The 15,625-nt window shown below is 40.9% G+C and overlaps 1 protein-coding gene across 3 annotated transcripts in view; it reads right to left on the bottom strand.

Annotated features, from left to right (window-relative positions):
• Positions 1-15,625, bottom strand: part of FMNL2 (formin like 2) — a gene marked incomplete at both ends in the record, with an annotated part of 311,376 nt that overhangs the window by 48,139 nt on the left and 247,612 nt on the right. For all 3 annotated transcript variants that reach the window (XM_079710431.1, XM_079710433.1, XM_079710432.1), the window contains 2 exons: positions 12,426-12,519; positions 14,607-14,683. In XM_079710431.1, coding sequence (XP_079566557.1) covers positions 12,426-12,519; positions 14,607-14,683 — 171 coding nt within the window. The remainder of the gene's footprint in view (positions 1-12,425; positions 12,520-14,606; positions 14,684-15,625) is intronic.

The raw sequence follows: 15,625 nt of genomic DNA, 5'->3' as shown, positions 1-15,625 counted from the left end.
CTCTTTCCTTATTCCTGCTTCATAGGGTAGAGCTTATAATTAAAGTAATATGTGCTAGCCTGTCGGCACTCAGCAAACAATAAATGGTAGCCTTACTCTTTCTATATATGCATATGCCTTTTTAATACATTTATCAAATATGCTAGCTAATGTTTATAATGTGGAATAAAATGCAACAGTTTCATGAACGCTGCTCGTGTTTTCTTTCTGAAGATGATTGTTTGCTAGTTTAAAAGAAACTAAACAAAACCCTTCTGTATTGACTATGGAGCCCAAATAAATAAAAAACATGTTTATGTTTTACAAGTATTTAAATTTCAAATGAAATTTTAACTTGACTCATACAGGGAATCAAGCTCAATAAGCATATTCATTGGCAAAAGCAACTAAAACTTTAGCTTAAATTATAATAGGGAATAAAAACACACATAAACACGATTCTAAAAGTTTTGAATTGTTAACTTTAGCACACATTTGGTCCTTAACTAAATACCTATTAAAGTCAGTCCTGTCTTTTTCAAGGCAATGGTAGTTTTGTGGGACAAAAATCATGCCTTTTATTTTCGGTCAAACTCTCCTGATCTTATAACAGTGCTTTTTCCCTGGTAACAAATATATTTGCTCAACAACTCCCTAGAACTTCCAAAGAATTCTGGCTTTATTAGTTCTGAAAAGAAGTGGTAATGATCAGTGCCTTTATTTTTGGAGAGATGTTACACAAAAGATAACTGAACATCTTTAGAAAGTACAAGAGAAAGCAAGTCAAATGAAATGTCCCTGGAAGGGAAAATCTCACCCTGCACAATAGGAACATTTAGCCACACTAGGCAAAGTGCTACTTCCCAAACATTACAAGCAATAGAAATAAACACACATACAAATTAGAAGCAACACTGCCACTCCAAACCCTTTCACTGGTTTCCCTTTAGGGCATTACTACACATAAATACATCTTTCTACTGTTACTCATAATACATGTATGTACATATATATACACATAGATGCATACATATGATATACATATGATTTGTCTTATCATTTCTCTAGTTAACATATCTAGCACAAGCACTTTCATAACTATTTTAACAGCTCTATTTGAAACTAGAAGCTTATTTAGTAAGATGGTGGATGTGGTCCTGTGCCTTGGCTTAGTCGCTGCTTAGACTGGGCTTAATAACAACTGAAATAACCTGCAACAATATAATAATAACCTATAACCTACTGACATTTAAAAACAATTCTTTCTATTTCCACTTATTTAAAATGACTTAGAAAACAGCTAGAACAAATGTAGAATACTAAAGTATACTTAAGTCCCAAGATACAGACTTAAAAAACATATATCCTTACTATGCAAGTCAGGGTGGAGTGAGGGAGACAGAGAATAAGGAGGCAGTTCTTTCTCATTGAAAAAGAAACCAAGGTTAATCCTACAGTTAAAGATCCATTAGCCTTACTCTGCAGAAATAAAATGCCAGAATGGCAAAAATATCCTGACCGGGAACTGAAACTCTCATTCCAGTGGTTTCTGGTGATGATATTACCAAAGCTGGAAGAGTTTTGACCCCAATTCTCATACCAACTCACGGCAGAGTGCTTTATACCATCCTTATGTACCCGCAACCAGAGCATCACCTAAGTGTCAAAGAAACACCTCCCAAGTGAAAGCTCCACGTGGAGGGCCCTGTGCCAGCCTCTGCTTCAGGTTCTCTGGGGCCTTAAGAGTAACACACAGCTCTCGCTGCCTTCTCTCTAGATCTTTCGTTGCTATCGTCCTAGAATATGACATCAGGGCACATAGGCCAACTGTTTTACAGTTGGCAGAGGGCACAGGTTTTAGAAATGGCATTTTTACATTAATAAAAACAAGGAGGTAACACTCTGTTTAAAAAAAAAAAAAAAAAGAGTGGCTGCTACAAATGAAATGGAAGGGGAAGCTCCCTCTTCTGCAAAACTGCACTCAGGCTTGTGGAGAGAGAAGAGGGCCTAATTAAAGTCAGGTTAAGGGGCTTCCCTGGGGGCACAGTGATTGAGAATCCACCTGCCAATGCAGGGGATACGGGTTCAAGCCCTGGTCCGGGAAGATCCCACATGCCGCGGAGCAACTAAGCCCCTGAACCACAACTACTGGGTCTGTGCTCTAGAGCCTGCGAGCCACAACTACCGAAGCCTGTGCTCTAGAGCCCATGCTCCACAACAAGAGAAGCCACCGCAATGAGAAGCCCACGCACTGCAACAAAGAATAGCCCCCACTCGCCGCAACTAGAGAAAGCCCGCGTGGAGCAGCAGAGACTCAACGCAGCCAAAGATAAATAAAATTAAATCTTAAAAAAAAAAAAAAAAAGTCAGGTTGAGAAGCAAAGCATTTTTACAAATGCTCACCAGATAGCGTGATAATCTGCCCCAGGTACGATTACCTCCTGTATTTCCTTTATTATTATTATTATTTTTTTTTTGCCGTTTTAAACAAAAACTGTGTCACGTATTTTTATTAAATCATAGAAAACTCATTTGTATACAAATTTTTCCACTTTGGGGACACTGGAATATTAAACAGCTGGGTAACAAAACAGTTGTAAGATACACCTCACTTTAAGCAGAGACAAGTTTTAAGTTGTCACATTTATATTTTTTTTTAATGTTGAAATAATCAGTAACAGGTTATTGGCTTTTTTCACCTTTGGGTCAGAAGAATAGTATCTCTTATAACTCCCCAATTCTCTTTAAGGATGTTTTTCATTACTCAAACCAACCATGAGTTTAAAAAGGTGATTAACTTGAAGTTTTAATACAAAATCCATTTCTTTTTCCCAACCATGGGCTTTTAGGGTATTGTAAATGCTGAATTTCAGGAGAATGGTCTGCTTTCACAGGACCTATTATGCTTCTTTTCTATAACAGCAAACATGTATAATGGTACAGAATATATTTCAGAATAAGTTAAATATTAAGACATTAAGACTTAATATTAATATTAAATATGACAATGTCCTACTTTTCTTTCTACCATGTAAATTCAAAAGTTCATCCTAACCTTGCACATTTATAAACGGGTGAAGACTGAGGGATTCAATGATGATGAAAATGCACAACCATCAGAAACACATTTTCTAAACACTTTGGCCGAATATATACAAGTGATCCTGTCAGAATCATGCCTGCATTTGTTCCACAGGGATCTAAATGAACAGACGCCGAAGGTCACCAAACGAAAACGGGCAGTGGTTTTGCAGTTTAGGTTGTCACTCGTTCTGCTTTTGAGCAGAGACCCAGAGGTCACACTGTGACATGCCTGCACTCACCCCAAACACTCACATAACATAAACACAAATTAAATATTAGCAAACTTATTTTAAATTAAATTGAAGACCGCTATTTTTAAGTCCATGAAGTATTTCCTCCTAGCTTCTTGAACGCATGTTACAGAGCAAGAACTAACATCCTGGGTTAACATCCATGTTCCTACATATTAGAGGCCAACCCGCTTCCTGTGAGAACTCCCTGGAGTAACACATGAGACCTTTAGGGGGAAGAAAAAGCAATTCTCCAATATAAATGGAGGGACAGTCTCAAATAGTCATTTTCCCAAACTCCAGTTTGGATTTCAGACTCATTAAAGCAGGAACTCAAAAATGTGATCTTTGGGACTGGCTCCTGGTATCACCCGTGGTGACAGTCTGTGTCCCAGGACACTCAACTGACCCTTAATACTACAAAGCCTCACTTCAAGCTGCCCCCAGGTCCTGGGCCCCTGCTGTCAACCTGTAGACCTGGAGCTCTCCCAGGGAATGTGTAAATAAATCTGCGGGAAACCACGCTTCTGCAAGTTTTTGTTATGTCAGTGAAAAACCTCCTGGGCTAAGAAAAATAATAGGAAATGCCACCCCAATGGCAACTTCTCACAAGGCTTGTCTTCTGCTCATCCTGCTGTAGAAGACTATGAAGTCAACTCAAATATTCTTTGCCTCGCTTGCCCCAAATGGTAATTAAACAGTTAGAAACTTTTCTTTGAAATACCTTATTCCTGAATTATGACAAATGCTTATCTGAGCAAACGTGGTCCCCCATCTTGTTACTGGAGGTGACTTGGAGAGGAGGCTAGGCTTCTGTGCAGGCTGGGATTCTGGCTGTGTCTGTTTCAACTGCAAACAGACCATAACATGGTGCTGCAGCCCGGGACTTTGCATCTGTGGAGCTGGCGGAGGTGCACAGTTTTGTAGTGGGCCCTGATCTCCTGTATTTCCTTTAAAAAAAAAAAAAGAGGCTTTCCCGGGCCCACATCAAAGGAAAGTCCTGAAGATGCTAGAAGTGAATGACTACAGCGGCTGAGGGAGCAGACGACTGTCAGTGGAGAAAGAGGCCCAAGGAGTGAGAAATATGAAGGGCAAAATGTCTGAAAGAAACCTCAGACCCAAACCACAGCCTGCCCTGGCAAAGTGACCTCACGTGGGCCCACCCAACAGACTTTTGCAGCAAAATGGAACAGCCATTTCTTTACTAACTGAGAGAGTTAATCTAAACAGCCAATGCTTGGAGAAGACTGAGGAATACCTTTCCTGCCACTGCCCCTTGTGACCATTAGGCCATTGGGCCATATAAAGACTCTGGGATAAGTAATGGGGTATTTCGTGACCTGCCCCTAACTTCTTATCCCACCTGTTCTCTTCCCACACATCCCTTCTTTAAGACTGGAGATACAAGGTAAACAAAGACATCTATGTCCTAAACCCTGTTACCTGTGAATATTTACCTTAAATGTAAAAGGCACTTTGCAGATATGATTAAGTTAAGGACTTCGACATAGAGAGATTATCCTGGATTCTCTGGGTGGGCCCGATATAATCACGATGGTCATTAAAGGAAGGAGGCCAGAGGATGAGAGTCAGGGAAGGGGCCATGAGCCAAGGAATGTAAGCAACTTCTGGAAACTTGAAAGGGCAAGGAAATGGGTTCCCAGAAGAATATCACCTGTAGACTTATTTTATACACATATGACAAACAGAACTGTAAAATAATAAACGTGTGTTGTTTTAAGCCACTAAAGCTTGCGGCAATTTGTTACAGCAGTGATAAGAAACGAATATACCTGGTTAATTCTTATTCATCCTAAACTCAGGCACCCTTTCCTATAGGATGCCTCCCCTGAAAACTCAGACCCCATATCTGCCCCTCCTTCCCACTCCTCCTCTTGGTTAGCTGTTTCTCCTCTTTGTAAAGGAGAAACGTACAGCCTGGCATTACCTTCATACAGCCTAGTAGATTAACTATAGAAATATTTGTCTCCTTAACTAGATTGGGATGGTCCTTCTTAAGGGTAGAATTCTATTTTTTTTTTTTTTTTTTTTTTGCGGTACGCGGGCCTCTCACTGTTGTGGCCTCTCCCATTGCGGAGCACAGGCTCCGGACACGCAGGCTCAGCGGCCATGGCTCGTGGGCCCAGCTGCTCTGTGGCATGTGGGATCTTCCCGGACCAGGGCACGAACCCGTGTCCCCTGCATCAGCAGGCAGACTCTCAACCACTGTGCCACCAGGGAAGCCCAAGGGTAGAATTCTTAAGGGTCATATTTCTTATTTCCAGTGTTTATCAATGTTTCTGACACATAGGGGCACTCAAATATTCATGATAACTTTTTCCAGTAAGTTAGCATCACTCATCCCTTGATGATCAGAAGGATACCAGCCTTCACTTCCTTACTACATGATAAAGACACAGATGATAAAGAAGTAACTAGTTCATTACCAGGGCCTCATAAATCCTATATAAATGGCTCCTTTCTCCTCTGAAAAGTCTCTCAAAATATTGTTTGCCCATTGTACACTGCTTCAAAGTAGTAACCATCCTTTCTATCACCAATGAAAAAGTTTATACAGTTTTCAGTCTGGAAGAGAAACCAAGTATTACGCTGGGTGAAGAAGAGAGAGGAAACAGAAGAGGAACAGCTAGAGATAAATTGATAAATTCTCAAAAAGTCATTGAGGTGAACTGTATCAATATTTTCAAAAGATGACCACAGGAGTCCCTCCTACCTACATGTTCTTCTGCACTGTGACCCTCACACTCCACCATCAAGAAGTAGAGTCACTGCCTTCCCCTTTGCATCTGGGTTGGCCTTAGTGACTCAGTTGAACCAACAGAATGCAGAAGTGACACTGATGACTTCAGAGACTAGTTCAGAAGACATGTTGTGATTTCTGTCTCTTTGAAGCTCTGCAGCTGCTCCTTCCTGGACACTCCCTCTTGGAAGCCAGCTGTCAGGCTACGAGAAGCTCCAGGCACATGGAGTCCTGCATGGAGGCACTCTGGTTAACAGGCTCCACTGAGCTCAGCCTTTAAGTCATCACAGCCCAGAAATTAGACACATGAGTGAGGAAGCCTCCAAGTGAATCCCTGCCCCTAGTCAATCAGATCTTCCTTGATGAGACCCTAGATGCAACGGAGCAAAGACAATCATCCATGCCATGCCCAGACTGACCTCCTGACACAATGAATCCATAGCCTAATAAAACTAAGTTTGGGGTAATTTGTTATGAACAAGTAATAACTGCCACAGTGAATACACAGTCCAAAAGATAATCATGGTGACTTTGCTTGCCAATCCTAGGAAGATGGACTGGCCGGAGAAGAGTCCAGGTGAATTAGATCAATCTAATTCTGGCCTGATAAGGTGAAATACGCACATGCTCTAGAACTGTCACTCCCAAAGTCTGAGATTTGAGAGAATACATTGCTTAGAGTTCAAGAGACTGAAAAAACTAAGTACCCTGCCCTCTATGTTGAGAATTTTACCACTGAATGAGTTATCTGGATGGCTTGCACTGGATTTATCATCCTACACCCTTCAAATATTTGAGAGGTTAGATTAGATGGGATTAAATTCTGAGGGATGCTGGAAGCACCCCAAAATGTCTGCTCTCCTTCCTGCCCAATTTGACCCGTTGTAAATAAAACTTGACAGGCCTTCTTAAATCAACGTAATAATGTGTAGCACAAGTGCTTTCAGATGCCCAGTAGCTAAACCACATCAGCTTACTTAGGAAGCCTTCTAGCAATACGTGAAAAAAACAATGGCTCCTGCCAAGAGTGCTGTGTACAAGGGAGCTGGTGGCCTTGAGTGACTCATTTCACAAGGCTCCGTCTATCTGTGCTGAAAGGTCGAAAGTGGGAAGGCATTGGGCCTTTAATAACCAAACTCAGGCCTCAGGCTTATTTGTTAAAGCCAGATGCTGTCATTTTGGAAGCAGATGAGAACACAGTTATAATCGATCTGGAATCCTGATGAATTCCAGGCGCACCTCCCAGCTGCCTGGGGGAGCTGGTAGCTCAAAGTCCCCAGAGGGTTTTATTACTAGTGTCACAGTGAGCTCTTCTGTTGCAGAGTCTACACAGCCTCAGTACCCTTTGATTCCAAGCTTTTTTTTTTTTTTTTTGCAGACTTTTGGGGACACTTTCTTAAAGGCAATTTCTCAGATATATCAAAGAATATAATAGAAAAAAGTAAGAAGACTAAGAAAAGTTGAAGAGAGTAAGGTCTAGGTAGGAGACCTCAAGGTTCTTAAGGGAAACTGGATTAAATATAGTGTTCCTAACTCCAAAATGGGGCCAGTTGATCCTTAACCAGTAAGTGTAGTTTTATGACCCAGCAGATTGCAAGCTATGGCCCATGTCATTTGAGAGAGAAGAAAAAGCATGACCAGAACCCCAAATAGTGTTTACGGCGGCTAGGCTTCAAGGTCACAGCCTGAGAGTCCAGCCACATTTTAGGAATGCCTGCCCATTTTCTAGGCCTGTTTCTCCAGGCTTCTTGTCAGCTCTGTGCATTTCTTGACATCCTTCCAATCAACCCTTTCTTCTGTATGCTAGAGTCAGTTTCTGCTTCTTGCAAACAAGACCCTGAACTAATGCAAATACCAGCAGAGCAATCTTTACTTCCAAACGTATTCTTTTTTCTGTCTGGTAGACCAAACGCTCATAAATATATACTGCCAGGTAAGTAAGAAAGCATCAATTTAGGGAAGATGGTAATTTGTCCTTCCTTGTGGCTAAATTAGCCACTAAGGAAAAACAGATGGATGACTCCTTGTTCTCACCCTGGTCCTCAATTCAGGACCACAAATTTTCATGAGGAGATGTTTCAACATCACAACTAGATATGCTAAATCCCTTTATTTAAAAAAAAAATTTTTTAAGGGAAAAGAATTCAAGGAGCATAATGGATGACTAAAGGTTTAGTCTTCAACTACTCACTATACTCAACATTTTAAGGCATGCTACAAACCATGCTTGGTACAAGTTTACTATCTGAATTTATGTAATTAAAACTCATTTATCATCATATACATTGAGGTGATATATGTGCTTGCTCAGTGATGTCAGGCTTAGGCCCAAACCCCCAAAACCACCAAAAGCAAGGTCTTCGATTAATATCCTTCCCACCATCAGATACCATTAAATTGGAAGTGCTATTTTTCTAAAATATGTACTACAGATGTTATAAGATACATGGCATAAGATGTCTTTGCGAAAACATAGAAAACCACACTGGTTGGGATTCTGAATATTAATTGAAATATGAGAAATTAATGTAATCATACATTAAAATCTATCAAAAGCTAAAAGATACTTTCTTTTAATCTAAATTTGAATTAATTAGTGGTAGTCAAATAGGACACAATGGATTTGTTGGCTCAAGAAGTAGAGAGCAAAACAATCGTGCCACATACTTAAGATGTGTGGTCTTTAAATATCCTTTTAGCATCTGGTACCACACTGCAGCAGTATGCTTGGCTACACTCTAGCGGTGATACAAGCCCAAAGGGTCTGGCACTCTAATGCACATTATTTTATCTGCCAAAATAGATACTGATATCTGATATTGAAGCCCACCATCACCCTACACCAGTCCCCCCTGTGAAAACAGGGATAATCCCTTCATCCTTCTTAAGGAGATGAACGGAATCCCACTTACTAAATGGGATAAAAGCATTTAAAACAATGTTCTTGAGGGCAAAGACTCTTCCTTGACCCTACTCCCTAGGATCCCCGTAGCTGGTATGGTGCTCTCTCGGCCACGGGCAGCTCAGTGGGCATTTCTCACTGACCAAGACCCTATCTGCACAGGCATCTGAGATCGTAAGGACAACTTTTCCTAATCAGGAACAGCTGGCTCCCAAACCTCTCTAAACCCAAAAGATTCCACTGACATTTTGCTAAAATGATTAAAGAATATACTCTTCACTATGATGTATATGAAAAATAAAAACCACATAAAGACAGGAGAAAAGGAAGAGATTCAAAAGATGCTGGCCTTTGTGTGGCATTACATTAAAAAAAACAAGGTCAATATACACTAACTTTTTTCACCCTCAGATTGAACAGATAAATAAGTGGATATCTTTTGACCTACCCCTAAGAATGCAGTTTCTCAGGAACGTGCTCCTGCCCTGGCCTCCTGCATATGGCTATTAGAATAATCCTCTTCCTGGCCTGTCTACATGAACACCACAGCCTGAGGTCAGTGCAAGCCAAGAGCAGCCACAGGACCAGCTCTGTCCGGGTCCCCTCTCCCACGTGACATGGTTTGTTTTCTGAGATGCAATTGCCAGTCCAAGGAGAAACCAGAACTTAAACACCCACCATCATTCACAAGAAATTATAGAAATGAGGGAGATTTTGGTTAAAGCTCTGAATTAGAAGTCAAAATTTAGTCCTCTTTACTATTAGCCAGCTATTAGATTTAGCAGGATAACTCTTTTTTTTTCAACTAAGCACACGCAATGCCCTAAATGGCTAAACCATACACAATTCTGACACCAGATAGTTAAAACTCAATCCTGCAAGTATTTTTGTGCCTATTATGCATAAGAAAGGCACTCTACCTTATCTAAGAGAAAACAAATTTAACATTCATCTCATGATTTACTGGCTTTAATGAATACTGATTCTATACAATTATAATTTTAGGACATAATTTGACCTGCAGTATAATCAGTTGCTTGATATAATATGACTTTTATTATAACAAGGGTCACTGATAACTGTATGGTAAGTGCTTCCATTGTGGAAAAGATTTGGCATGTGATATGTTCAAAAAATGATCTAATGATAAAGATGTGGGAATCATATTAGCTTCGCATGCTAATATGATATGGGTCATTTTAGACCCATCCACCCACATATCTCATTTATAAATATAAGGTTTATGTCCTGTAAATGATATATAAAAACATTCACAGACAAGCACTCACACATTCTTATCTCTAAAGACTCTATTTGCTTTGGAAGCCAGAATATGAATTTAAAGAATCACTACTATTCTTCATCATTTTCTTAGAACCTGAATATTTTTCACTACTAAGGCTGAATACATAAAAAGACAATATTTGGTTCTGTCCATGGTTGGCATTAGCAAAATGGATAATATCAAAATCCAAAGGCAGTGACTGCAGGGGAAGGAGGCAATGCAAATAAAGGGGCAGGAGGACTGTTTCCCCTGTTGACTGAAGTATCTTTGAAGCTTGCCAGCCCATGTAAAGGATTATGGGTCGCTCACTAGTACATCCTTCAGCTGGGGTAGTGAGTCTAATTAAGGGGATAGGGCAGGGGGATGGGCTCCTAGGTCCTGTCTCAGGAGATTCACACACAATGGGGACCAAACATCACTGGAAACAAGTTCAAGATCAAGATCAGGAGCACCAAATCTGCTGCTTATCTGGCCATGGGACCATGAAATTTTATTCTTCTATAACATGGAGATATTAACATGTATCTTCTGTAAGAACCAAATGATTTCACGTGTGTACCTGGCACAGCCCCTGGCACATAGGAGGGTTTTTTTTTTGTTTTTTGTGGTTTTCTTTTTTTGCGGTACGCAGGCCTCTCACTGTTGTGGCCTCTCCCGTTGCGGAGCACAGGCTCCGGATGCGCAGGCTCAGCGGCCATGGCTCACGGGCCCAGCTGCTCCGCGGCATGTGGGATCTTCCTGGACCGGGGCACGAACCCGTGTCCCCTGCATTGGCAGGTGGACTCTCAATCACTGTGCCACCAGGGAAGTCCAGGGGGTCTTCAATAAATACTAGCTGAGTTCTACTCCAGAGGTTCCCAGGAAAGACGAGAGGGAGTTTGGAAGTCCCTCTGAGATCTAGATTTTAATCCAGTTTGGGTCTTAATCCAAAAGCATCTGGAATCAAATGGGATTGCCAGGGAAAGGCACAACTTGGCTGATGCTATTGTAATCTGGGGCTCCATGTGCCTTCAATTACTTTGGTCATGTCCCACCTCAAAGTAGCCTCATATGTTAGACATTTACAGGGGAGCTAGCAGGCACCCTTCTTGGCTATGTAAGGCTGCACACCACCACCAAGAGAAACTGGCTATGAGTTCAGTTGTGATGCCTTGATACTTTGGTTCAGAATTCTTGGTGTCATATTATCTATGTGTAATTGTTTCTTCTTTTGTAGTCATTTAGTGTCCATTTCAATCATGCATGTCCATTGGTTTATTGTTTTCCTGTGACAAGATCACCTGATTAAGATTACAAACTGCTAAAATCAGCATCTGTAGTTATTGGAGTGACTTCTCATAGCATCCAGCAAAGCAGTGATCACACATATGATTTGAGGAAAGTAACTATGATGAAAGAGTTCGTAAAATTTACAAGGTGGATGCTCAAGTAACAATCACATGAAAAGAACATACATTTAACAAAACCAGTTTTCAAACTTGGCTATTCTGTGTTCTCCAAAGGAAAAGGAGTCCTGCAAATAGTTTTTAGCTCTTCTTAGAAACGAGACACCAAAAACAGCTTAATGCATCCATTTATTTAGACTAGGTTCATTACTTCTCCCTCAGTGATATCCTAGAAAATTAACTATTATACCCCTTAGTTCCTAAAATAAATAAAAAGGTAAATCATGGTGATGGATGTTAACTAGACTTACTGTGGGGGTCATTTTGCAATATATACAAATATCAAATTACTATGTTGGGGCTTCCCTGGTGGTGCAGTGGTTGAGAATCTGCCTGCTAATGCAGGGGACATGGGTTCGAGCCCTGGTCTGGGAGGATCCCACATGCCACGGAGCAACTAGGCCCATGAGCCACAACTACTGAGCCTGCGCATCTGGAGCCTGTGCTCTGCAACAAGAGAGGCCGCAATAGTGAGAGGCCCGTGCACCGCGATGAAGAGTGGCCCCCGCCTACCACAACTAGAGAAAGCCCTCGCACAGAAACGAAGACCCAACACAGCAAAAATAAATAAATTAATTAAAAAAAAAGAAATTACTATGTTGTACATCTGAATCTAATATGTTATATGTCAATTCAATCTCAATAATAAAACACACACACACACAAAAGGCAAATCATTCTGTTAAAGATGTCCAAATATGTTTGTGTGAGCATTCTTTTTAAAGCTAGAATGTCCTACCTCCTTAAAGTTGTCAAATGCTGATAAAATGATTTCATGCCCGCCTCTGACAAGACAAACGGCTGCCAACAGCTCTAAGACAAGAGCTTTTGTTCTGTCAAAACAAGAAGGAATAAAAGCACCCATCAGTGAAAGTGAATGAACGATGAGTCTGCTGTTCCTTCCAAGATGAATATAATATTTGTCCGTGTATTTTTTTAAACTTTTACTAATTAAGGCACAGTTATATTAAAGCACATACATTTTAAAATCTTTACGAACTTCTATACATGTGGCTTATCTAGGGTAGCAAGTTTGGAAGGCATGTTTCCTATTCCCAAGATTACAAATTACTCACAAATGAAAATTAATTATGGGAAGATTAAGTCTTTTAGTCCTATCAACACGTGACTCAGTGTAATGTGGTTGAAAAAGTATTTTTAATGAGCTAAAGACAACAGGAAACATGAGCATATTCAGTAAAACCACCCATTGGTTAAACACTTTCTCTGGTTCTAGAGTCAGAGATAAAACATTTGCTGAAAAAGTTCAAAATCAACGGAAATCAACACCTTACATTGCAAATCTGCTAATCTGCAATGGCTCCATAAAAGTCCCCACAATAATGCAAGCTTCCATCACTTCTTCTTCCCACACAGGAGATCTGAAAGGAGCTGGGCTTACAGCTGTGCTAATACAAGAATATTTTCTCTGACTCAAGAAAATAAAACTCCATCTGAAATATTTTTAGAAGGAAAACCTTAGAGATACAATCTAAGTTTTCAAATACAATGTCAAGGACAGCATTATTACTTCAGAGTACGATTACTTCAGTATTTCATCTTTTTTCTGGAATAAAAGCTATTGCCAACCTCTAAACAAAGATCATTCTGATAATCCACAATATCAATTGTCTTAAGAAAAATGAATAATGACTTCCCTCAGTGGAAGACAGTGACAAAGAAGCATGACTACTTGGGATTCTAGTAAACTAAGGAAGCAATCAGAAAGTTGAAAAAGCGTTAATCAGGGGAAGTATGAATAATAAAATCCAACATTTAAATAGGATTCAGGGTTTGCATTGCAAGGATCTAATTTTTTTTTTTTTTTTTTTTTTTGTTGGTACGCGGGCCTCTCACTGCTGTGGCCTCTCCCGTTGCGGAGCACAGGCTCCGGACGCGCAGGCCCAGCAGCCATGGCTCACAGGCCCAGCCGCTCCACGGCATATGGGATCTTCCCGGACCGGGGCACGAACCCATGTCCCCTGCATCGGCAGGCGGACTCTCAACCACTGCGCCACCAGGGAAGCCCGCAAGGATCTAATTTATAATCATATTTTTCAGCTGAATTAACAGTTTTCACATATGCAGTCTTATCAGAGAGGTCTGATAAAAGGGAGTAACAGTGTGAAATGCAGAAATGCACTAGAATGGAAAATGCGTTACACTAACTAAAATAAATTGACGAAAACAGGCTTCTAGAGGTAATCTGTGAAATGAATAATATATGGCACTTGCCTATATAGGAAAGTGAATATGAAAAGAAATCTGCGTGCAGTTATTTTTGTTTTGTTTGTGTTTCTTTTTTGGTTTGGCAATAAAAGCTACACATGTAAAGGCTGCAAATGAAGTGCAGACAAGCGGTAGTAGTTTTAGTTAGTTTTCAGCAAAAAGTGTTGTGGCTAAGTCTGTATCAAGACTCTCCTGGCCCCAGTCTTCACAACCTGGAAGCTTCATGCTCTAAATTTGCAAGGATGCTGAGAACCAGGCCTCAAGAGGAATGAAATCTTGAAGACAGGGCCAGAGTTGTCACCAGTTGTAAAACTGTAACATAGCTGAAAAGAAAATTCTACTTAGCCAGGGAGTCTATCGACAATCTTAATTTAAAAAGTCATGCTTGAGGGCTTCCCTGGTGGCGCAGTGGTTGCGAGTCCGCCTGCCGATGCGGGGGACACGGGTTCGTGCCCCGGTCCGGGAGGATCCCACATGCCGCGGAGCGGCTGGGCCCGTGAGCCATGGCCGCTGAGCCTGCGCATCCGGAGCCTGTGCTCCGCAACGGGAGAGGCCACAACAGTGAGAGGCCCGCGTAATGCAAAAAAAAAAAAAGTCATGCTTGAAAGTTTCTAAACTCTAATTTGATTGTCGATGAGCTCTCTGGTGTCCCTAGTTCGATTCAGATTTGTACATTACAAAGCCAGCTTACCTTGGATTCTTGTTGTTCAAGCTTAGTGCAATCTCGTTGACAGCATGTGGATGAGACATGACCATGTTGAAACCATACTGAAATGGATGTGGAAAAAACAAAGCATTAGGAGTTAATTGAGAGGACTGTCAATGTTGATTAAAAAACAAAAACCTGAAATTTCTACCTAATGTGATTTTATACCATCATAAATGCACTTAGGTCTCTAGCACATCAGTGTCTGCACATATTTCTCTATGAAAAATTTCAGGAATGATGTTATTATCAAGGTACCATATTCCTATTCTCCATGAATAAACTATATGTGTCTCTTCATTAAAATGATGAAAAGGCTCTAGGCCAGTGATTCTCAATCCTGACCGCTTGGCAAAATCACCTGGAACAGTCAACAAAACAAAACACCAATTCTCCAGGACCCACTTCAGGTCAATTTACTCTGAATCTCAAGGATGGAGCCCTGGCATCTGAATTTTTTAAGCAGCTTCACTGGGCAGCCGGGGTTGACAACCACCACCTCTGGTCCCTTCTCTTGGCAATGGTTATCAAGACCAAAAGCCTAGGAAAACCTTCCTTGCTCTGAGGCGTGGTACCTCATCCTTCTATAAAATGAAGCAAGTTCAATAACGGGATCAAGAATCATTCTTGATTCTGCCGAATTGAGGAATTATTCCTTCTCCTCCAAACTTACTCTCGGCTCATGACCTTATTTCCAATTACACCGAGAAAATAGAAGCAATCAGAAAAAAAACTTCCAAAAGCTCCCACCACCACGTCACTCCACCCACACAGATCTGTGTCTTCCCTCCTCACTTCTTCCTAAAGATGAACTCTCCACGCTCCCATCTAAGGCCATTCCCCTCACTTGAGTTCTTGATCGCATTCCCTCCAACCTACTCAAGAACAGTATATGCTCCAGCGATTCTCCCATTCCCCATCATTATTTTTCCCTCTCTGATTCACTATTATTAGCATAAAAACATGATGCAAATTCTCCTTTCTTAAACAACAAAAACAAAAAC

The sequence above is a fragment of the Hyperoodon ampullatus genome (assembly GCF_949752795.1).
Source record: "Hyperoodon ampullatus genome assembly, chromosome: 8".
NCBI lineage: Eukaryota > Metazoa > Chordata > Mammalia > Artiodactyla > Ziphiidae > Hyperoodon > Hyperoodon ampullatus.
This window is presented reverse-complemented; position numbering and strand designations above follow the sequence as displayed.